The 24,321-nt window shown below is 39.2% G+C and overlaps 3 protein-coding genes across 3 annotated transcripts; all 3 read left to right on the top strand.

Moving 5' to 3' along the window:
• The first annotated feature begins 5,737 nt into the window (after nt 1–5,737).
• On the top strand, nt 5,738–7,054 carry LOC139946309 (uncharacterized). The gene has a single exon (XM_071943934.1). It carries the CDS (start codon nt 5,744–5,746, stop codon nt 7,052–7,054), a length of 1,311 nt encoding a protein of 436 aa, XP_071800035.1. The 5' UTR covers nt 5,738–5,743.
• A 2,372-nt stretch (nt 7,055–9,426) lies between these two features.
• LOC139946308 (uncharacterized) lies at nt 9,427–10,731 on the top strand. Its single transcript, XM_071943932.1, has one exon. The coding sequence runs from the start codon at nt 9,427–9,429 to the stop codon at nt 10,729–10,731; it is 1,305 nt and encodes a 434-aa protein (XP_071800033.1).
• A 1,995-nt stretch (nt 10,732–12,726) lies between these two features.
• Nucleotides 12,727–16,641, top strand: LOC139946307 (uncharacterized). Its single transcript, XM_071943931.1, has 3 exons — nt 12,727–12,804; nt 13,009–14,273; nt 16,593–16,641. The coding sequence occupies exons 1-3, from the start codon at nt 12,727–12,729 to the stop codon at nt 16,639–16,641; spliced, it is 1,392 nt and encodes a 463-aa protein (XP_071800032.1).
• The last annotated feature ends 7,680 nt before the right edge of the window (nt 16,642–24,321 follow it).

Here is a 24,321-nt window from a genome sequence, read left to right as displayed (position 1 = left end):
AAATGATGTTTAAGTTATTCATTTACTTAAGCAGGTTCAGACATAATCATTTATCATAATTCCAAATGAATATTCACTAAAAAATACATCATGTCGAGCAAGTTCTTACACTGTTGATGCAATCTAAATACAAAGACATTATTCATTTTTTTTCCTGATTTTTTATTTTTTTTTATCAAAACCTAAAAGTGTGACGTGAAAATAGATTAAAGGGGCTGTGTCGTCATGGTCAAAGCAGGTCATTGCTGTACATGGAACAATGATCTATCAACCAGTTACTGCAGGCGCGCCTTCCCTACTCCGTATCATTAGTCATGACGACACGGTCCCTTTAATCTTGCAAACACCGATTACACCGACTTCATTTTAGCGTTAATGTAAAAATATATCATTCATAAAACATAACTTTGACGTGTAACTTTTTTGGATATTAATTTTCTTCTGAATAATTAAGGATGCATTTGCAATCAATTCACACAAAGTGTTTGTACACGCCTTTTAAATCGTAAACGTACATTTTGTTTGTTATAGTTTGTTTATGTATTAGATGCGGTTATATTAGCAAAGAGTACATGTTTTTCAAAATCTTAAAACCTTAAAGCCATTGGACCCTTTCGGTACAGAATAAAAAAAAAGTTCACAGATTTACAAATAATTTACAGGGTTTACAGAAGGTAATGGTGAAAGACTTCTCTTGAAATATTAGTCCATGAAATGCTTTACTTTTTGAGAAAACGGTAAAACAATATAAATTCTCGTTAACGAGAATTACGGATTTGTTATAAACACATGTCATGACACGGCGAAACGCGCGAAAACAGGAGTGGGTTTTCCCGTTATTTTCTCCCGACTCCGATGTCCGATTGAGCCTAAATTTCCACAGGATTGTTATTTTATATATAAGTTGTGATACACGAAGTGTGGGACTTGGACAATACTGTTTACCGAAAGTGTATAATGGCTTTAAAGCCCAGTACAGAACAGTTTCATTCAAGTGAAATAATCAAAAATGTATGAAATTGTTGTCAAGAAGTTTATGATTTTTAGTTTTCGGTACAATGTAAAACCAAATTCATGTTTAATGTGAAAATTTGTCCTTATTTATAAAGTGTGTACAAGAAAATGTCTTGGCTAACAAATAGGATCTCAAGACCGTGGTAGCATAATAGCTCGATAACAAAATAACATCTCTTAAAAATGTTTTTAGTTCAAAAGTTGAAAACTCATGTTTCTAAAATTGATGCATGTTCATTTAAAAAGCGATGGGGCCAACTTGAATTGTAGAACAAAATTCTTTGAAGATTAATCAAGGGATAAATAAGAGCTGATAAGCATTTTAGGAGAAGGTGCGTGGATTATATTGGGAGAGAATACCGGACCTGGACCCAATTTCATAGAGCTGCTAAGCACACAAATTTGCTAAGCATGACATTTCTTCCTTGATATAAACATGATTACCAACCAAATCTCTATGTGATTTTCAGGATAAGCAAACAACAGCTGAATACCTGTAAACAAGCAATATGCAACAAATAGAAATTTGGTTGGTAGTCCTGTTTTCATCAAGGAAGAAACTTCATGCTAAGCAATGTTTTTGTTCTTAGCAATTCTATGAAATTGGGCCCAGGTGATAAGGAGAAGGGCAGCGTCTTCATCATCCTATGATACCTAAAGTTGATGCATGTTCATTTAAAAAGCAACGAGGCCAAGTTTGAATTGTTGAAAAAACTGATCTGAAGATGATGTTTAATCAAGAGATAAATAAGAACCGATAAGCAATATATAGGCGAAGGTACGATGATGATATTGGGAGACAGGCCAGGTGGCAAGGAGAAGGGCAGCGTCTTTGTCATCCTATGATACCTATCAAATACATCAATGTTAGTTCATCATTACGCTCGAGTACAGCACTGCTTCATCAGATGCTGGTTGAGGGTGGTGTCCACCATCTTGAATCTCGTCTGATTGCAAATCCAAATCAGCATAGACAATGTGATCCTCAGATGCTGGGTTGCCATGACTACTCTGCTGTCTCATGGGTACGGAGTCTTGGGCATAAGGAGAATCGTCGTCGTTTTCCAGGTTAGGGGTACCGTCATTGACGCTTGTTAGGGGTGGGGGAGAGGGTGGCATCCGGTCGTTGTGGGTACTCGGGGCGTCACTCATACGCTCTGCTTGCTTGGGCTTATAGGGTCTGGGCTTACTAGGTCGAGTTGGTCTGACTAATGCAATCGGTTTGGTGGATGTGGATAAGTCGACTCCAGAGGGCGTTGTTGTTTCATCAGAGACACTCGACTCAATTACAGGATTGTCATTGTTAGGCCTACCCAATGTGTTACGCTGTGACGGGTTGGGTTTATAAGGTGTGGGTTTAATAGGTCGAGTTGGTCTAACCGATGCCGCCGGTGTGGGAGTGGGTGAGTCGTCACAAGAGGGCGCTGTTGTTCCACCAGAGACATAAGAATCAAATGCAGGATTGTTGTAACTCTGATCAGTTGAAGGGTTATCGTTGGGGTCTGACTGTTGCTTCTTCAGTTCACGTTCAGTCTTTTGAGTTTTGGTACGGATTGGTTTTGCATAAATTAGACTTGGATCAATCGTCTCAGCTGTTTGTACCGGCAAAGTGCCAGCATAAGACGCAGCTGGTCCGGATATTGGGCTCGGGGATGGGACATATATGATATTATCCTGTAATCCATGCTGTATTGAGTCAAGATCTCCATACTCGTTGAAACTGATCTGAGACTGTTCAAGTCTATCTAGTGTCAAGTCAGTATTTGTTGGGTTGATGTCTGCATTGAAGTGTTCCGATTTGGGATACGAGTTGCCGGAGCGTAGTTTACAGCAAACAAGGATCAGGATTACGAGGAGAAGAAATGCAGCGACTCCCCCTACGACTGGTCCGGCAATGACGGCAGGACTGGACGAAGTCTGGGACGTTGTTGTTGGTTCTGTCATTTTTATTGTCACAGTGTTCCTCACTGTTATTGGTCCGATTTGACATGTACCATTCATACCAGCGAAATACATTGATGATATGAGGCATTCGAATGCAACACCATTATCAGCATCATCCACTGTCAAATCTAATGTCCTTAAGACTGTATCGCTATCGTCGTTGATTACTGATATCCAGTTGGTGTATCTAGAAGTCTGTATAGTGGGATTGATCGTCATTGTGACTGTTCCGTGACGGCTCTCAGATGAACACCTCATATCTAACTCTGTCCCAGCGTCTACTGTAATGGGTCCAGCAGGAGAGCACATAGGGAAGGACGCATTGGGGAAGTATAACACTGAAAATGTTACACTGGATGTGGCTACGATGTTGTTGCCTCCACCCTGTATTGGTTCATTGACATTACACACATATTCATCAGTATCGGCTCTCTGCACATTGGTGATGGTAAAGTCTTGAACAACTGTTGTAGTATTCACCCCCGATGTATCGAACATGAATCGCCCATTGTTTTTAAAAACAGTGAATTCACCCCATCTCAAGTTCTGTGTTGGATCTTGAGTTTCCCACTGAACAATATGATCCGACCGGAGGTTTGTAGCGGTACACCTCATATCAACCTGCCCGCCCTCCTTACGATCAGTCTCTGGTGTTAAGATCTCTGCATACGCTGTTGGTTCAGCAGTGACAACCATCAGGAATCCGCCTGCATCAAGTGAACACCAAACACACACCAGCAAAATATACATCGAGATCCTTCCCTCCATCGTATTGAATCTGAGTTTATTAAGTTGCTATTAAATCATTCCTGGAGAAGACGGGTAAAGGATGGAAATGCATGAAGTAGAATGATCCCACGTTCACACACAGCTCAATGTAATAGTGATTTAATGTACATAAGTCGATTTGGTTGTACTTTCTCTTACTAAGCACTACGCGCCAATGAACTTCAACAATAACACAACTCATGAATTTCAATTTATCCAGACATGTTTGACAAAGAGAATTATAATGTCACAGTTCAACTGATTCTAGAACTGCAGTTATTTATGAACAACGATCTGCAACTCGCCAATATCATGGCATTGAAATACTGTAGAACCTTAGCACGACCACAAACCGACTGATTGCAACTTCTTAAAGTTAAATAAGTCTAATGGCGGAAAAAACAACTGAAGAGACACAAATACAGATTATACGACAGAGGAATTTATTCGAAAAGGATAATAATATTTTCTCGGTGTGTATGGGTGAAACCAAAATTAACTTTCTTTATGCCCGATGCAAATTTAACATCTCTTAATTCGATGGAGTGCCCGCTGCTTAACACATGATTCGAACTGCATGTCCTCTAGCTACCGGGCAATCTCGGTGGTCTAGTTGGTATGACACTGCTCTAGAATTGCAAAGGTCGTGGGTTCGAATCCCACCTGAGTACTATGCCTGTGATTTTGTTCACAGAACCCGGGAAAGTACTGAGTATTAAGTGGTTACATAATCGGTATGTCTAGTGTGATCATTGTATTCGTTTTGAATGACAGCTAAATTAATAACACTCAGTACTGCTCTCAAGAATGTTTACTAAAATATGTTTCTGTATTAAAAGCACTGGGCACTATTGGCAATTACTCAAAATAAATGTTAGCATAAAAACTTACTTGGTAACAAGCATTGGAGAGCTGTTGATAGTATACAACATTGCGAGAAACGGCTCTAAGTAACTTACCTTTCGAGAAAGAAGTAATTTTCCACTAAATGTTTGAATTTGATTTCGAGACCTCAGAATTAGATTTTGAGTCACCGAAATCAAGCATCTGAAAGCACACAACTTCGTGTGACAAGGGTGTTTTTTCTTGTATTATTATCTCGCAACTTCGACAACCAATTGAGTTCGAATTTTCGCAGGTTTGTTAATTTGTGCATGTTGAGATACACGTGAGAAGACTGGTCTTTGACATTTTACCAAAAGTGCCCAGTGTCTTTAAACAGAAGGCAAATATAAATCACGATTTAGGACCCTATTGGCACCATTGGTGGCGTATTTGTGATTTATTGATGGATTACATCTATACCCTGAACTGATCTATCAGGCAATTTCCAAGTATAGTTTTGTGCTACCCTGAGAAATCTATGACGTCACGATAATAAAGAGAAATTTATAAAGCGCAAAAACAATTGCAGAAAGAATCCGCCTTAAAGGCGCTGGAAAAGAACAATAAAAGTCTGCACTAGACAAAGTTTAAACAAATCAAAGTATTACACAATCCGCGTCCAAACATGGATCACACTCTTTGAGAGCGCTCAGTGAAAATTTAAATAAGTTCTTGACAAAAATAATAATCGCACAAGCGACTGAAATCCTGTTAAATAATGGTTCAAAGTGGCAACAATTGTCAAACTATATTTGACTTGATTATTCTGTTTTAAACCGTTCTACTAATAATATGAAGAGTAGAATGGAAACAAATTATGTTGAATAATACGTCATTTTATTCGGTTGGTTTGGGGCATGTTCTTGTTCCAGTTGAACTGCAGCATTGTGACTCTTATTGTTAAACTTGTTACCGTAACAATGAAAACCCAGAATTGTGTTATTGTTGAAGTTCATTGTCATGTGTTGTTCAGATAAGGAAGTACAATCATGTATCGTTAAACGTACATTAAATCCCTATTACATTGAGCTGTGTGTGAACGTGGGATCATTCTACTTGATGCATTTCCATGCTTTACCCGTCTTCTCAAGGAATGATTTAATAGCAACTTAATAAACTCAGATTCAATACGATGGATGGAAGGATCTCGATGTATGTTTTGCTGGTATGTGTTTGGTGTTCACTTGATGCAGGCGGATTCCTGATGGTTGTCACTGCCCAACCAACAGTGTCTGCGGAGATCTTAACACCAGAGGCCGATCGTAAGGAGGGCGGGCAGGTTGATATGAGGTATACCGCTACAAACCTCGAGTCGCATCATATCGTGGTATGGAGTACTGAAGACCCAAGACAGACCCTGAGATGGGGTGGAACCACTGTTTTTAACAACAATGGACGATTCATCTTCGTTACATCGGTAGGTGTGAATACTCAAACAGTTCTCCAAGACTTTACCATCACCAATGTGCAGAGGGCCGATACTGATGAATATGTGTGTAATGTCAATGACCCAGTACAGGGTGGAGGCAACACCATCGTAGCCACATCCAGTGTAACACTTTCAGTGTTATACTTCCCCGGTGCGTCCTTCCCTATGTGCTCTCCTGCTGGACCCATTACAGTAGACGATGGGACAGATTTAGATATGAGATGTTCATCTGAGAGCAGTCACGGATCAGTCACAATGACGATCAATCCCACTATACAGACTTCTAGATACACCAACTGGACATCAGTAATCAACGATGATAGCGATACAGTCGTAAGGACATTAGATTTGACAGTGGATGATGCTGATAATGGTGTTGCATTCGACTGTTTCATATCATCAATGTATTTCACTGGTATGCAACGCACATGTCAAATCGGACCAATTACAGTGAGGAACACCGTGACATTACCCATGACAGAACCCAAAACATCATCACCGTCAACATCATCTACAACAGGATCAACGAGACCATCGATTGGAAATCCTACTCCAACTACAGAGAATGAGGTTACTTCAACCTCTTCAACTGAGTCTAGCCCAAGCTCGTCTGATCAAACCCCATCATCAACTCCATGGATTCTAGCATTCATAGTTGTTTTAGGCGTCGCTGTTACATCCATTGTGATCATCATCATTCTCATCCCTCGTGATATCAGACAGAAACGTCTGATAAAAAGACTCACCTCTGGGAAAGAACCCCGAGTTACCCAACCTGATCCCTACATGGAGCTGCAGCCAACGGGGGACAAGAATCGCATTTACACGGAACCCACTACGACTGAAGAGACAAATCCCGCACAACATACGTACTACCAAGTACCAGTTGAAGTAGAGAATGGCAGCCCAGAGTATGACTACGCTCGTCCAGAGGGCAGCACCAACACCAGCTATGAAGCGGTAAGAGTGCCACAGAGTTCAACTGAGAAGCAGTATCAGAACATTAAAAATTAGACACATGACTACCATAGACCTACATTGCAAAAACTGGGTGTTAAAATTTACACCGTGGGTGTTGTCACATAAAGATGAAAAAAAGAAATCAATATTTTACACAACGTGGTGTTTAAATAACACTTATTTCTGCGAAAGCATTAACATTTGTGTTAACCTCCTCCTCCTTTGATATTATTTTGAAATACATGGACACTTTAATTATGTAAGTAAAAACGTACCTAAATTAAGTATACAAAAAACTCAAAATACAAAAAACTCATTAAAGGCAGCGGACACTGTTGGTAAATACTCCAAATAATTATTAGCATAAAACCTTACTTGGTGACGAGTAATGGGAGATGTTGATGGTATAAAACATAGCGAGAAACGGCTGCCTCTGAAGTGACATGATTTTCGAGAAAGAAGTAATTTTCCACGAATTTGATTTCGAGACCTCAGATTTAGAATTTGATGTCTCGAAGTCAACCATCTAAACGCACACAACTTCGTGTGACAAGGGTGTTTTTCTTTCATTATTATCTCGCAACTTCGACGACCAATTGAGCTCAAATTTTCAGAGGTTTGTTATTTTATGCATATGTTAAGATACACGAAGTGAAAAGACTGGTCTTTGACAATGACCAATAGTGTCCAGTGTTTTTAAACAAACAAATTATACCATACGATTCAAAGGCGTGTACTGATCGTTGTAAAATATTTGCAATTGCATTCATGATTATAAAAAAAGTATTGTCAAAAAAAGTTATATTTGTCAAATTTATGTTCATGTTATTGTATGTTTTTAAAGTAACGCTAACCATTGAATCAATGTGATTGGTGCAAGTTAAGGTTAAAGGAGCTGTGTCTTTATGCCCAAATAGATGTGATACGGAGGGAGTGTGCATGTACAGTAACTGTGTGTGAGTTCCATGTACAGCCACACGCCTTTTATGAGCAAGACGACACAGCCCCTTTAATATATTCTCACGTCACGTTTTTAGGGTTGATCATAAAAGTACACAAAGTCAGAACAAATATTTTTCTTTGTAGTCAGATTACATCAACACTGTAAAAACCTGCTTGCTATGATTACTGATTTGTGAATATTCATTTTGAATTAAAACTTCTGTAAAAAAATAACACATTATTTTTATATTAAAAATATTTTTTGGGGGTTGAACAAAGAATTGACTAGAGTTGGATTCGAACCAACGACTTACGGATTAACGTGCCGGAGGTCATTGGTTCGAACTCCACTCTAGTCAATTCTTTGTTCAACCCCCAAAATCATTTTAAAATTTACCCAGTCAGTTTCCCTTGTGGTTTATATTGATAAATTAAAAAAAGCAACAAGATTTTGAGTCAGATAAATGTAATCGGAAAACATGAATATGTATGAACCTGCTTGATATGAATAAATTTGCATTCCTAAATGATTATCAGTTTGCAATCAGACTGTGTTTATGTAAATGAACCTGTTGGATTTGAATGAATTAATGACGAGTGATTGATATCAACACGTGGTATCTTAAACGTCATAAGAACGGACCTCATTGCCTCAACACGTATACTTATTATTCCTCCTACAAAATGAATGTATCCATTCATATTTTTTATATTAAAACGAAATCGAGTACTTTGTAATAAAGTTAGGAAAATTATTCTGCCAAAACACTGAAAAATTTTAAAAGACTTGTAAATCTTTGGTTGAGGCCAAATGAACGGTTTTCCTCGATCAAGTTGTGCATGCAGTATTAAACATAGACAATAAAGGACATTAGACCATTAGCACCGTTGGTGGCGTTGTAGACGGAATACACCTATACCCAGAGCTGAACAATCAGATACTTTCCAAATCAGTTTCGTGCCACGGGCAATCTATGACATCACAATATTTTTTTCCCCAAAACAGGTCACATTTATTGAGAGCCATCAGTAAGAATTTAAATAAGTTCTTTGGCAAACCAATTCTCACATATCAAAGCGACTAAAAGACCGTGAAATGAAGGTTTAAAAGGGCAACAATATTGTCAAACTATTTGACTTGATTCTTCTGTTTCAAACCATTCTACTAATATTAAGAAAATTACATTAATGGCAAGAAATACGTCATATTTTCTGTTGGTTTTGGGGTATTTTTTAGAATCAGTTGAACTGCGACATTGTGACCTTATTGTTAAACCTGTTACCGTAAAAATGAAAACCCAGAATTGTGTTATTGTTGAAGTTCATTGGCGTGTGGTGCTCAGAAGGAAGTAAACGTACATTAAATCACTATTACATTGAGCTGTATGTGAACGTGGGATCATTCTACTTCATGCATTTCCATCCTTTACCCGTCGTCTCCAGGAATGATTTAATAGCAACTTAATAAACTCAGATTCAATACGATGGATGGAAGGATCTCGATGTATGTTTTGCTGGTGTGTGTTTGGTGTTCACTTGATGCAGGCGGATTTCTGATGGTTGTCACTGCTCAACCAACAGCGTATGCAGAGATCTTAACACCAGAGGCTGATCGTAAGGAGGGCGGGCAGGTTGATATGAGGTGTACCGCTACAAACCTCGAGTCGGATCACATTGTGGAGTGGAGGACTGAGGACCCTATAGAGACCCTGAGATGGGGTGGAGCCACTGTTATTAACAATGGACGGTTCATCTTCGATACATCGGTAGATAAAGCTACTCAAACAGTTGTTCAAGACTTTACCATCACCAATGTGCAGAGGGCCGATACTGATGAATATGTGTGTCATATCAATGATCCAATATCGATCGGAGGCAACACCATCGTAGCCAGATCCAGTGTAACACTTTCAGTGTTATACTTCCCCAGTGCGTCCTTCCCTATGTGCTCTCCTGCTGGACCCATTACAGTAGACGCTTGGACAGAGTTAGATATGAGATGTTCATCTGAGAGCAGTCACGGAAGAGTCACAATGACGATCAATCCCACTATACAGACTTCTAGATACACCAACTGGGCATTGGTAATCAACGACGATAGCGATACAGTCTTAAGGACATTAGATTTGACAGTGGATGATGCTGATAATGGTGTTGCATTCGATTGCGTTATCGCATCAATGTATTTCGCTGGTATGCATGGTACATGTCAAATCGGACCAATTACAGTGAGGAACACCGTGACAATACCCATGACAGAACCCACAACATCATCCATGTCAACATCATCTACAGCAGGATCAACGACACCATCGATTGGAAATCCTACTCCAACTACAGAGAACGAGGTTACTTCAACCTCTTCAACTGTGTCTAGCCCAAGCTCGTCTGATGCAGCCCCATCTTCAACTCCATGGATTGTAGCTTTCATTGTTGTCTTAGTCCTCGCTGTTACATTCTTTGTCATCATCATCATTCTTATCATTCGTGACGTCAAAAAGAACCGTAGGATAAAAAGACTCACATCTGAGAACAAAAACCGAGTCACCCAACCTGATCCCTACATGGAGCTGCAGGCAACGGAGGACAAGAATCGCGTCTACATGGAACCCACTACGACTGAAGAGACAATTCAAAAACGCGATACCTACTACCAACCAGTTGAAGTAGAGAATGGCAGCCCAGAGTATGACTACGCTCGTCCAGAGGGCAGCACCAACACCAGCTATGAAGCGGTAAGAGTGCCAAAGAGTTCAACTAAGAAGCAGTATCAGAACATTAACAATTAGACATCGCGAGTACCATATACATTGCAAAACTGGGTGTTAAAATTTACACCATGGGTGTTGTCACGTTAAGATGAAAAAAAAAATCAATATTTTACACAATGTGGTGTTTAAAAACACTTATTTCTGTGAAAACATTTACATTGGCGTTAACCTCCTATGGTGATTACTTTGATTCTCTATTTGGTATCGTTATGTGACTAACACTTGGTGTCAATTTGACACCCCAGTTGTTGCAGTGTACATAAAAACCATAGTGGTACAATATTCAAGACAACACTCACTCAAAAGGTTTAGATAATTACAGAGTACTTTGTACACAACACCTCCTAGAAGCTACAATAAAAACGTCAATTTTTGGAAGAGAGGGCAATTACTATTGTCCTCTATGGATTTCATAAATGAACCTCAAATATATGAATAATTTACTGACAACAATAATGAACTATCATTGATCTACTTGATAGATATTAGTTTTGATATTATTTTGAAATACATGTACACCTCGATTATGTAATTAAACGTATCCAAATTAAATATACAAAACAAACTCATTAGTTTGTTTTATTCCACACGATTCAAAGGCGTGTACACTCGTTGTAAAATATTTGCAAATGCATTCATGATTATTAAAAAAAGTATTGTCCATGAAAGTTATTTTTGTCAAACTTATGTTCATGTTATTGTATGTTTTTAAAGTAACGCTAAACATTGAATCAATGTGATTGGTGCAAGTTAAGGTTAAAGGAGCTGTGTCTTTATGCCCAAATAGATATGATACGGAGGGAGTGTGCACGTACAGTAACTGTGTGTGAGTTCGATGTACAGCCACACGCCTTTTATGAGCAAGACGACACGGCCCCTTTAATATACGTCACGTTTTAGGGTTGATCATAAAAGTACACAAAGTCAGAACAAAAAAAAGAATTTTTCTTTGTAGTCAGATTACATCAACACTGTAAAAACCTGCTTGTTATGATTACTGATTTGTGAATATTTATTTTGAATTAAAACTTCTGTAAATAAATAACACATTTTTTTTATATTGAAAATATTTTTTGGGTTGAACAAAGAATTGACTAGAGTGGGATTCGAACCAACGACCTCCGGATTAACGTGCCGGAGGTCATTGGTTCGAATTCCACTCTAGTCAATTCTTTGTTCAACCCCAAAAATCATTTTAAAATTTACCCAGTCAGTTTCCCTTGTGGTTTATATTGATAAATTAAAAAAAGCAGCAAGATCTTGAGTCAGATAAATGTAATCGGAAAACATGAATATGTATGAACCTGCTTGATATGAATAAATTTGCATTCCTAAATGATTATTAGTTTGCAATCAGACTGTGTTTATATAAATGAACCTGCTGGATTTGAATAAATTAATGACAAGTGTATTTTAAACGTCATCTCAATCGGGAAAGAACGGACCTCATTGCCTCAACACGTATACTTATTATTCCTCCTACAAAACGAATGTATCCATTCATATTTTTGTTATACTAAAACGAGATCAAGGACTTTGTATGAGTTAGGAAAATTATTCTGCCAAAATAAATACTGACAGATTTTAACAGACTTTTAAACTTTTGATTCGAGGCCGAATGACCAGTTTTCCTTGATCAGGTTGTGCATGCTGTATTAAACATAGACAATAAAGGACATTAGACCATTAGCACCGTTGGTGGCGTTGTAGACGGAATACACCTATACCCAGAACTGAACAATCAGATACTTTCCAAATCAGTTTCGTGCTACCTTGGGCAATCTATGACGTCACAATATTTTTTCCCCAAAAACAGATCACATTCTTTGAGAGCCCCCAGTAAGAATTTAAATAAGTTCTTTGACAAACCAATTCTCACGTATCAAAGCGACTAAAAGACCGTAAAATAAAGGTTTAAAAGGGCAACATTTGTCAAACTATTTGACTTGATTCTTCTGTTTCAAACCATTCTACTAATATTAAGAAAATTACATTAATGGCAAGAAATACGTCATGTTTTCTGTTGGTATAAGGGTATTATCGAATCAGTTGAACTGCGACATTGTGACCCTTATTGTTAAACCTGTTGCCGTAAAAATGAAAACCCAGAATTGTGTTATTGTTGAAGTTCATTGGCGTGCCGTGCTCAGCATAAGGAAGTACACCCATATATCGTTAAATGTACATTAAATCACTATTACATTGAGTTGTGTGTGAACGTAGGATCATTCTACTTCATACATTTCCATCCTAAATCCGTCTTCTCAAGGAATGATTTAAACGCAACTTAATAAGCTCAGATTCAATACGATGGGTGGAAGAATCTCGATGTATGTTTTGTTGCTGTGTGTTTGGTGTTCACTTGATGCAGGCGGATTCCTGATGGTTGTCACTGCTCAACCAACAGTGTCTGCGGTGATCTTAACACCAGAGGCTGATGGTAAGGAGGGCGGGCAGGTTGATATGAGGTGTACCGCTACAAACCTCGAGTCGGATCATATTGTGGAGTGGGAAACTGAAGATCCAATACAGACCCTGAGATTTGGTGAGTTCACTATTCATAATAGAAACGGACGATTCATCTTCGGTACATCGGGTACGAATACTCAAACAGTTGTTCAAGACTTTACCATCACCAATGTGCAGAGGGCCGATACTGATGAATATGTGTGTAATGTCTATGACCCAATACAGGGTGGAGGCGGCAACATCGTAGCCACATCCAGTGTAACACTTTCAGTGTTATACTTCCCCAATGCGTTCTTCCCTATGTGCTCTCCTGCTGGACCCATTACAGTAGACGCTGGGACAGAGTTAGATATGAGATGTTCATCTGAGAGCAGTCACGGAACAGTCACAATGACGATCAATCCCACTATACAGAATTCTAGATACACCAACTGGACATCAGTAATCAACGATGATAACGATACAGTCGTAAGGACTTTAGATTTGACAGTGGATGATGCTGATAATGGTGTTGCATTCGATTGCGTCATCGCATCAATGTATTTCACTACTATGCAACGTCCTTGTCAAATCGGCCCAATAACAGTGAGGAACACAATGACAATACCCATGACGGTGGAGCAGATAACAACATCCGAAAGTATGACGTCACAAAACAATGGAATTACCAGCACTATACCAACTCCATCTTCAACTCCATGGATTCTAGCGTTAATTGCTATTATTTTTGCCATTACATTTTTCGTCATCATCGTCATTCTCGTCCTTCGTGACGTCAGAAAGAACCGTCTGATAAAAAGACTCATCTCTGAAAAAGAACCCCGAGTCACCCAAGCTGATCCCTACATGGAGCTGCAGCCAACGGAGGACAATAATCGCGTCTACATGGAACCCACTACGACTGAAGAGACAAATCCCACAGAAGATACCTACTACCAACCAGTTAAAGTAGAAAATGGTAGCCCAGAGTATGACTACGCTCGTCCAGAGGGTAGCACCAACACCAGCTATGAAGCGGTCAGAGTGCCACAGAGTTCAGCTGAGAAGCAGTATCAGAACATTAAAGGAACACGTTGCCTTGGATCGGTCGAGTTGGTCTTTGAAAAGCGTTTGTAACCGTTTGTTATAAAATGCACATGGGTAGAAAGATGTTGTAAATGTAGAATACAATGATCCACACAAACATGCCTCGAAATTGCACGGTTTTCCTTTAACCTCGTAGACTAACACGGTCGGCCATTTATGGGAGTCAAATTTTTGACTCCCATAAATGGCTGACCGTGTTAGTTCGCACAGTAAAAGGAAAACCAGGCAATTTCGGGGCAAACTTGTGTGGATCATTGTATTCTACTTTTAAAACATCTTTCCAACCATATGCAATTTATAAAAGCGGTTACAAACGCTTTATATAGACCAACTCGTCCGATCCAAGGCAACGTGTTCCTTTAACAATTAGACACAAGAGTACCATATACATTGCAAAAACTTGGTGTTAAAATGTGCACCATGGGTGTTGTCACGTTAAGATGAAAAAAAATCATCAATATTTTACACAATGTGGTGTTTTAAAAAAACCACTTATTTCTGTGAAAACATTTACATTGGCGTTAACCTCCTATGGTGATTACTTTGATTCTCTATTTGGTATCGTTATGTGACTAAACACTTGGTGTCAATTTGACACCCCAGTTGTTGCAGTGTACATACAAACCATAGTGGTACAATATTCAAGACGACACTCACTCAAAAGGTTCAGATAATTACAGAGTACTTTGTACACAACATCTCCCAAATGCTACAATACAAACGTCCATTTTTGGAAGAGAGGGCAATTTCTATTGTCCTCTATGGATTTCATAAATGAACCTCATAATGAATAAATTACTGACAACAATAATAAACTATCATTGATCTATTCGATAGTTATTGATTTTGATATTATTTTGAAATACATGTACACCTCGATTATGTAATTAAACGTATCCAAATTAAATATACAAAACAAACTCATTAATTTTTCTTATTCCACACGATTCAAAGGCGTGTACACTCGTTGTAAAATATTTGCAAATGCATTTATGATTATTAAAAAAAGTATTGTCCATGAAAGTTATATTTGTCAAACTTATGTTCATGTTATTGTATGTTTTTCAATAACGCTAAACATTGAATCAATGTGGTTGGTGCAAGTTAAGGTTAAAGGAGCTGTGTCTTTATGCCCAAATAGATATGATACGGAGGGAGTGTGCACGTACAGTAACCGTGTGTGAGTTCCATGTACAGCCACACGCCTTTTATGAGCAAGACGACAAAGCCCCTTTAATATATTCTCACGTCACGTTTTAGGGTTGATCATAAAAGTACACAAAGTCAGAACATAAAAAAAAAGAATTTTTCTTTGTAGTCAGATTACATCAACACTGTAAAAACCTGCTTGCTATGATTACTGATTTGTGAATATTCATTTTGAATTAAAACTTCTGTAAATAAATAACACATTATTTTTATATTAAAAATAATTCTTTTGGGTTGCACAAACAATTGACTAGGGTGGGACTCGAACCAACGACCTCCGGATTAACGTGCCAGAGGTCGTTGGTTCGAATCCCACTCTAGTCAATTCTTTGTTCAACCCCAAAAATCATTTTAAAATTTACCCAGTCAGTTTCCCTTGTGGTTTATATTGATAAATTTAAAAAAGCACCAAGATTTTGAGTCAGATAAATGTAATCGGAAAACATGAATATGTATGAACCTGCTTGATATGAATAAATTTGCATTCCTAAATGATTATCAGTTTGCAATCATACTGTGTTTATATAAATGAACCTGCTGGATTTGAATAAATTAATGACAAGTGTATTTTAAACGTCATCTCAATCGGGAAAGAACGGACCTCATTGCCTCAACACGTATACTTATTATTCCTCCTACAAAACGAATGTATCCATTCATATTTTTTGTTATACTAAAACGAGATCGAGGACTTTGTATGGGTTAGGAAAATTATTCTGCCAAAATACTGAAAGATTTTAACAGACTTTTAAACTTTTGGTTGAGGCCAAATGAACGGTTTCCCTCGATCAAGTTGTGCATGCTGTATTGAAAATAGACAATAAAGGACATCAGACCCCTGCTGGCACCGTTGGTGTCGTTGAGATACATCTATACCCAGAACTGAACAATCAGTTAATTTCCAAAATCAGTTTTGTGCTACCCTGGGAAATCTATGACATCACAATCTTCTTTGCCCAAATACGGATCACATTCTTTGAGAGCGATCAGCAAGAATTGAAATAACTTCTTTGGCAAACCAATTCTCATATATCCAAGCGACTGAAAGACTGTAAAATGACAGTTTAAAGGGCAACATTTGTCAAACTATTTGATTTGATTCTTCTTCTTTTTAGGTATTATCAAAAATCAGTTGAACTGCGACCTTGTGACCCTTATTGTTAAACTTGTTGCCGTAAAATGAAAACCAAGAGTTGTGTTATTGTTGAAGTTCATTGGCGTGTCGTGCTCAGTATAAGGAAGTCAGCCATTCATCGTTAAACGTACATTAAATCCCTCTTACATTGAGCTGTGTGTGAACGTGGGATCATTCAACTTCATGCATTTCCATCCTTTATCCGTCTTCTCCAGAAATGATTAATAGCAACTTAAAACTAAGATTCAATACGATGGATGGAAAGATCTCGATGTATGTTTTGTTGGTGTGTGTTTGGTGTTCACTTGATGCAGGCGGACTCCTGATGGTTATCACTGCTCAACCAACAGCGTATGCGGAGATCTTAACACCAGAGGCTGATCGTAAGGAGGGCGGGCAGGTTGATATGAGGTGTACCGCTACAAACCTCGAGTCGGATAATGTCGTAGAGTGGGCAACTGAAGATCCAAAAAAGACCTTGAGATGGGGTGAAATCACTGTTTTTAACAACAATGGACGGATCATCTTCGGTACATCGGTAGGTGTTAATACTCAAACAGTTCTCCAAGACTTTACCATCACCAATGTGCAGAGGGCCGATACTGATGAATATGTGTGTAATGTCAATGACCCATTATCGATCGTAGGCAACACCATCGTAGCCACATCCAGTGTAACACTTTCAGTGTTATACTACCCCAATGCGTCCTTCCCTATGTGCTCTCCTGCTGGACCCATTACAGTAGACGCTGGGACAGAGTTAGATATGAGGTGTTCATCTGAGAGCAGTCACGGAACAGTCACAATGACGATCAATGCCACTATACAGACTTCTAGATACACCAACTGGATATCAGTAATCAACGATGATAACGATACAGTCCTAAGAACATCAGATTTGACAGTGGATGATGATGATAATGGTGTTGTATTCGAATGCTTCATATCATCAATGTATTTTGCTGGTATGCAACGTACATGTCAAATCGGACCAATTACAGTGAGGAAAACCGTGACAATACTCATGACAGAACCCACAACATCATCCACGTCAACATCATCTACAGCAGGAACTAGACCATCGACTGGAAATCCTTCTCCAACTACAGAGAACGAGGTTACTTCAACGTCCTCTGCGACATCTACCATGACAAAACCAACAACACCAGAGCAGAAAACAACCGAGTCTAGCCTAAGTTCGTCTGCTTCAGCCCCATCTTCAACTCCATGGATTGTAGCGTTCATAGTCCTCGCTGCTATATTCTTGGTCTCCATTATCATTCTCATCCTTCGTGATATCAGACAGAAACGTCTGATAAGAAGACTAACCTCTGAGAAAGAACCCCGAGACACCCAACCCGATCCCTACATGGAGCTGCAGCCAACGGAGGACAAGAATCGCGTCTACATGGAACCCACTACGACTGAAGAGACAAATCCCGCACAACACACCTACTACCAACCAGCTGAAGTAGAGAATGGCAGCCCAGAGTATGACTACGCTCGTCCAGAGGGCAGCACCAACACCAGCTATGAAGCGGTCAGAGTGCCAAAGAGTTCAGCTGAGAAGCAGTATCAGAACATTAAAAATTAGACACAAGAGTACCATATACATTGCAAAAACTGGGTGTTAAAATGTGCACCATGGATGTTGTCACGTTAAGATGAAAAAAAGAAGTCAATATTTTACACAATGTGGTGTTTAAAAACACTTATTTCTGTGAAAACATTTACATTGGCGTTAACCTCCTATGGTAATTACTTTGATTCTCTATTTGGTATCGTTATGTGACTAAACACTTGGTGTCAATTTGACACCCCAGTTGTTGCAGTGTACATAAAAACCATAGTGGTACAATATTCAAGACGACACTCACTCAAAAGGTTCAGATAATTACAGAGTACTTTGTACACAACTTCTCCTAAAATGCTACAATACAAACGTCCATTTTTAGAAGAGAGGGCAATTTTCCATTGTCCTCTATGGATTACATAAATGAACAAAATAACTGACAACATAATATCATTGATCTACTTGATAGATATTAGTTTTGATATTACTTTGAAAAACATGTACACCTTGATTATGAAAATAAACGTATCCAAATTAAACATACAAAATAAACTCATTAATTTTTCTTATTCCACACGATTCAAAGGCGTGTACACTCGTTGTAAAATATTTGCAAATGCATTCATGATTATTAAAAAAAGTATTGTCCATAAAAGTTATATTTGTCAAATTTATGTTCATGTTATTGTATGTTTTTACAGTAACGCTTAACATGGAATCAATGTGATTGGTGCAAGTTAAAGGGACACATTGCCTTGGATCGGTCGAGTTGGTCTTTGAAAAGCGTTTGTAACCGTTTTTTATAAAATGCATATGGGTAGAAAGATGTTGTAAAAGTAGAATACAATGATCCACACAAACATGCCTTGAAATTGCGTGGTTTTCCTTTTACCTCGACGACTAACACGTCGGCCATTTATGGGGGTCAACATTTTGACTCCCATAAATGGCTGACCGTGTTAGTTCGCACAGTAGAAGAAAAACCACGCAATTTCGAGGCAAACGTGTGTGGATCATTGTATTCTACTTTTAAAACATCTTTCCAACCATATGCATTATATAAAAAACGGTTACAAACGCTTTTGTTTTGACCAACTCGTCCGTTCCAAGGCAACGTGTTCCTTTAAGGTTAAAGGAGCTGTGTCTTTATGCCCAAATAAATATGTTACAGACGGAGTGTGCACGTGCAGTAACCGTGTGTGAGTTCCATGTACAGCCACACGCCTTTTATGAATATATTCTCACGTCACGTTTTTAGGGTTGATCATAAAAGTACACGTTCATGTCAGAAGAAAAGGCTTTGCTTGTGATGCATGTTGAGCAAATCCATCAAGCCTCCCTCTCTAGCAGACACAGCGTGGCTTGGAAAATCATAAATGACATTTGTGGTAGAAAGGAATCCAAACCTGCACATCTTAATGGAACACCGCAAGAAAGAAAGGAAGCATGGGTGCAGAACTTCTCAAACTTACTTGGGAAACCACCTTCCATCCCTGACAGTGACTTTACCATCACTCGAATCTATGATGGAAATCTACCCATAATCACCACTGAGTTTACTGAAGAGGAAGTGAACCAAGCACTTGCACAAACCAAAACTGGCAGCGCTGTGGGATTGGACAACATCCCCCTTGAGCTATGGAAGTCTAACATTTATAAACCCCACCTTCTACACTACTGTAATCAACTGCTACTGCAACATGAAAAACCGAAGCAGTGGTCAAAGGGGGGTATTATACCCATACCGAAGAAAGGAGACCTGTCGCAGCCGTCCAACTTCCGGGGTATCACTCTTACTAGCATCGGAGCCAAAATTTTCAACCGGATGCTGCTGAACAGAATCAGACCTCATGTGGACCCTCTACTGCGATGGAATCAAAATGGCTTTAGACAAAAGAGGTCAACTGTCTCCCAAATTCTGGCACTCAGACGAATCATCGAGGGCATGAAGTCAAAGAACCTGCCATTGGCTCTTGTGTTCGTAGACTATTCAAAGGCCTTCGACTCCATCCACAGAGAACGAATGTTCAACATCTTACAAGCATATGGTATTCCAACAAGTATAATTGAAGCCATTAAGCTAATATATGACGACTCCTCTGCAGCAGTAATCACACCAGATGGTGAAACGGAATCCTTCAAGACCCATGCTGGCGTACTCCAGGGCGACACTTTAGCACCTTTCCTCTTCGTGGTTGTGCTGGATTATATAATGAGGCACGCTTTACGAGGTATTCAGCAGGAAACAGGAATTGTGCTTAAAGAAAGAAAGAGCAGTCGTTATCCAGAGATCCGTCTCCATGATCTGGACTTTGCTGATGATGTAGCACTCTTGTCAACATCAATTGACACTGCAGAATCATTACTTCACAGTATTGAGGAGGCTTCCAATTGTGTCGGGCTTCATCTAAACACAGGAAAAACGAAGACTCTCCTCGTGAATATTCCTCCAACATCCAGTATACAGACTCTTGATGGTACGAAACTTAAAACTGTTTCAGATTTCAAATACCTCGGTTCGTCACTACCTGACTCATTCCAAGATTTCAAATGCAGGAAAGCGCAAGCATGGTCAGCATGTAACCAATTAGATAAGATCTGGAAATCTGATCTTGACAGAGCTATCAAAATCAAGTTCTTCGGGGCCTGTGTTGAAAGCATCTTGCTATATGGAGCCGAAACATGGACAACAACACAAAAAATGAATGATCGCATCAACGGTTGCTACACTCAACTGCTGCGTAGAGTTCTCAACATCCACTGGCGGGACCATACTACAAACAGGGAGGTTTATGGCAATCTACCACCACTTTCCGAGACCATAATGCAGAGACGTCTCCAGTTTGCTGGCCACTGTTTGCGAACAGCGGATCAACCTATATCGCATCTGGTCTTCTGGAATCCCCCTGGCGGACATCCAAATCGCGGCAGGAGGAAAATGAGCTACTCTGACACCATCACCCGAGACACAAATCTCAATCAAAACGAGACTCAACAACTCATGAGGGACAAAGCAACCTGGCACCACTTCATCAAAGCTGCTTCTGCTATTCCGTCTAAGGACGACGGATGATGATGATGAAAAGTACACAAAGTCAGAACAAAGTCAGATTACATCAACACTGTAAAAACCTGCTTGCTATGATTACTGATTTGTGAATATTCATTTTGAATTAAAACTTCTGTAAATAAATAACACATTGTTTTTATATTAAAAATATTTTTTGGGGGTTGAACAAAGAATTGACTAGAGTGGGATTCGAACCAACGACCTCCGGATTAACGTGCCAGAGGTCGTTGGTTCGAATCCCACTCTAGTCAATTCTTTGTTCAACCCCAAAAATCATTTTAAAATTTACCCAGTCAGTTTCCCTTGTGGTTTATAATGATAAATTAAAAAAAGCAACAAGATTTTGAGTCAGATAAATGTAATCGGAAAACATGAATATGTATGAACCTGCTTGATATGAATAAATTTGCCTTCCTAAATGATTATCAGTTTGCAATCAGACTGTGTTTATATAAATGAACCTGCTGGATTTGAATAAATTAATGACAAGTGTATTTTAAACGTCATCTCAATCGGGAAAGAACGGACCTCATTGCATCAACACGTATACTTATTATTCCTCCTACAAAACGAATGTATCCATTCATATTTTTTGTTATACTAAAACGAGATCGAGGACTTTGTATGAGCTAGGAAGATTATTCTGCCAAAATACTGAAAGATTTTAACAGACTTAAACTTTTGGTTGAGGCCAAATGAACGGTTTTCCTCGATCAAGTTGTGCATGCTGTATTGAAAATAGACAATAAAGGACACCAGACCCCTGCTGGCACCGTTGGTGTCGTTGAGATACATCTATACCAAGAACTGAACAATCAGTTAGTTTCCAAAATCAGTTTCGTGCTACCCTGGGAAATCTATGACATCACAATCTTTTTTGCCCAAATACGGATCACATTCTTTGAGAGCGATCAGCAAGAATTGAAATAACTTCTTTGGCAAACCAATTCTCACATATATCCAAGCGACTGAAAGACCGTAAAATGACGGTTTAAAAGGACAACATTTTTTTTGTCAAACTATTTGACTTGATTCTTCTTCTTTTGGGGTATTATCTAGAATCAGTTGAACTGCGACATTGTGACCCTTATTGTTAAACTTGTTGCCGTAAAATGAAAACCAAGGGTTGTATTATTGTCGAAGTTCATTGGCGTGTGGTGCTCAGCATAAGGAAGTACAACCGTGTATCGTTAAACGTACATTAAATCACTATTACATTGAGCTGATGTGTGTGAACGTGGGACCATTCTACTTCATGCATTTCCATCCTTTTTCCGTCTTCTCAGGAATGATTTAATAGCAACTTAATAAACTCAGATTCAATACGATGGATGGAAGGATCTCGATGTATGTTTTGCTGGTGTATGTTTGGTGTTCACTTGATGCAGGCGGATTCCTGATGGTTGTCACTGCTCAACCAACAGTGAATGTGGTGATTTTAACACCAGAGGCTGATCGTAAGGAGGGCGGGCAGGTTGATATGAGGTGTATCGCTACAAACCTCAGGTCGGATTACATCGTGGAGTGGAAAACTCAGTTTACCCTGAGATGGGGTGGAACCACCGTTAATAATAACAATGGACGATTCATCTTCGGTACATCGGGTGTGAATACTCAAACAGTTGTTCAAGACTTCACCATCACCAATGTGCAGAGGGCCGATACTGATCAATATGAATGTAATGTCAATGACCCAATACCGACCGGAGGCCACACCATCGTAGCCACATCCAGTGTTACACTTTCAGTGTTATACTTCCCCAATGCGTCCTTCCCTATGTGCTCTCCTGCTGGATCCATTACGGTAGACGCTGGGACAGTGTTAGATATGAGATGTACATCTGAGAGCAGTCACGGAACAGTCACAATGACGATCAATCCCACTATACAGACTTCTAGATACACCAACTGGGCATCAGTAATCAACGATGATAACGATACAGTCTTAAGGACATTAAATTTGAAAGTGGATGATGCTGATAATGGTGTTGCATTCGAATGTCTCATATCATCAATGTATTTCGCTGGTATGCATGGTGCATGTCAAATCGGACCAATTACATTGAGGAACACCGTGACAATACCCACGACAGAACCCACAACATCATCCATGTCAACATCATCTACAGCAGGATCAACGAGACCATCGACTGGAAATCTTACTCCACCTACAGAGAATGAAGTTACTTCAACCTCTTCAACTGAGTCTAGCCCAAGATCATCTGATGCAGCCTTATCTTCAACTCCATTGATTGTAGCTTTCATAGTTATCGTTGTCCTTGCTGTGACATTCTTTGTCATCATCATCATTCTCATCCTTCGTGACGTCAGACAGAAACGTCTGATAAAAAGACTCATCTCTGAGAAAGAACCTCGAGTCACCCATCCTGATCCCTATATGGAGCTGCAGCCAACGGTGGACAATAATCGCGTCTACATGGAACCCACTACGACTGAAGAGACTATTCAAAAACAAGATACCTACTACCAACAAGTTGAAGTAGAGAATGACAGCCCAGAGTATGACTACGCTCGTCCAGAGGGTAGCACCAACACCAGCTATGAGGCGGTCAGAGTGCCACAGAGTTCAGCTGAGAAGCAGTATCAGAACATTAACAATTAGACATCCATGATATACCTGCACAACATAATGGTGTAGAAGATGCAAGATTCTAGACAGACGAAATTACTCGAATCAATGGAGTGATTGAGGGTGTTTAACTATTGCAGCTATATTATTTTTTAATTGGGTTAATTTTGTACCACATACATATGAGACCTAAAACACGTTATAACATTGAAGCTCTTTATAAAACACGATTCATGGATAAAACAACTATTGCAAAAGCGTCACAAATTATTGAGAAATAGGATCAAATTACTGCAGCATTTTTTATCTCCATACCAAATGATTGTGTATACATGCATCTCTTAACACATGCCACCATTTGCAACACCCATTGCCACACCCACTGCCACACCCACCGCCACACCCATGCCACACCCACAGCCACACACATTGTTACACCCTTTGGCACACCCACTACCACAACCTTTGCCCCATCC

The sequence above is a fragment of the Asterias amurensis genome, chromosome 13, assembly GCF_032118995.1.
Source record: "Asterias amurensis chromosome 13, ASM3211899v1".
NCBI lineage: Eukaryota > Metazoa > Echinodermata > Asteroidea > Forcipulatida > Asteriidae > Asterias > Asterias amurensis.
This window is presented reverse-complemented; position numbering and strand designations above follow the sequence as displayed.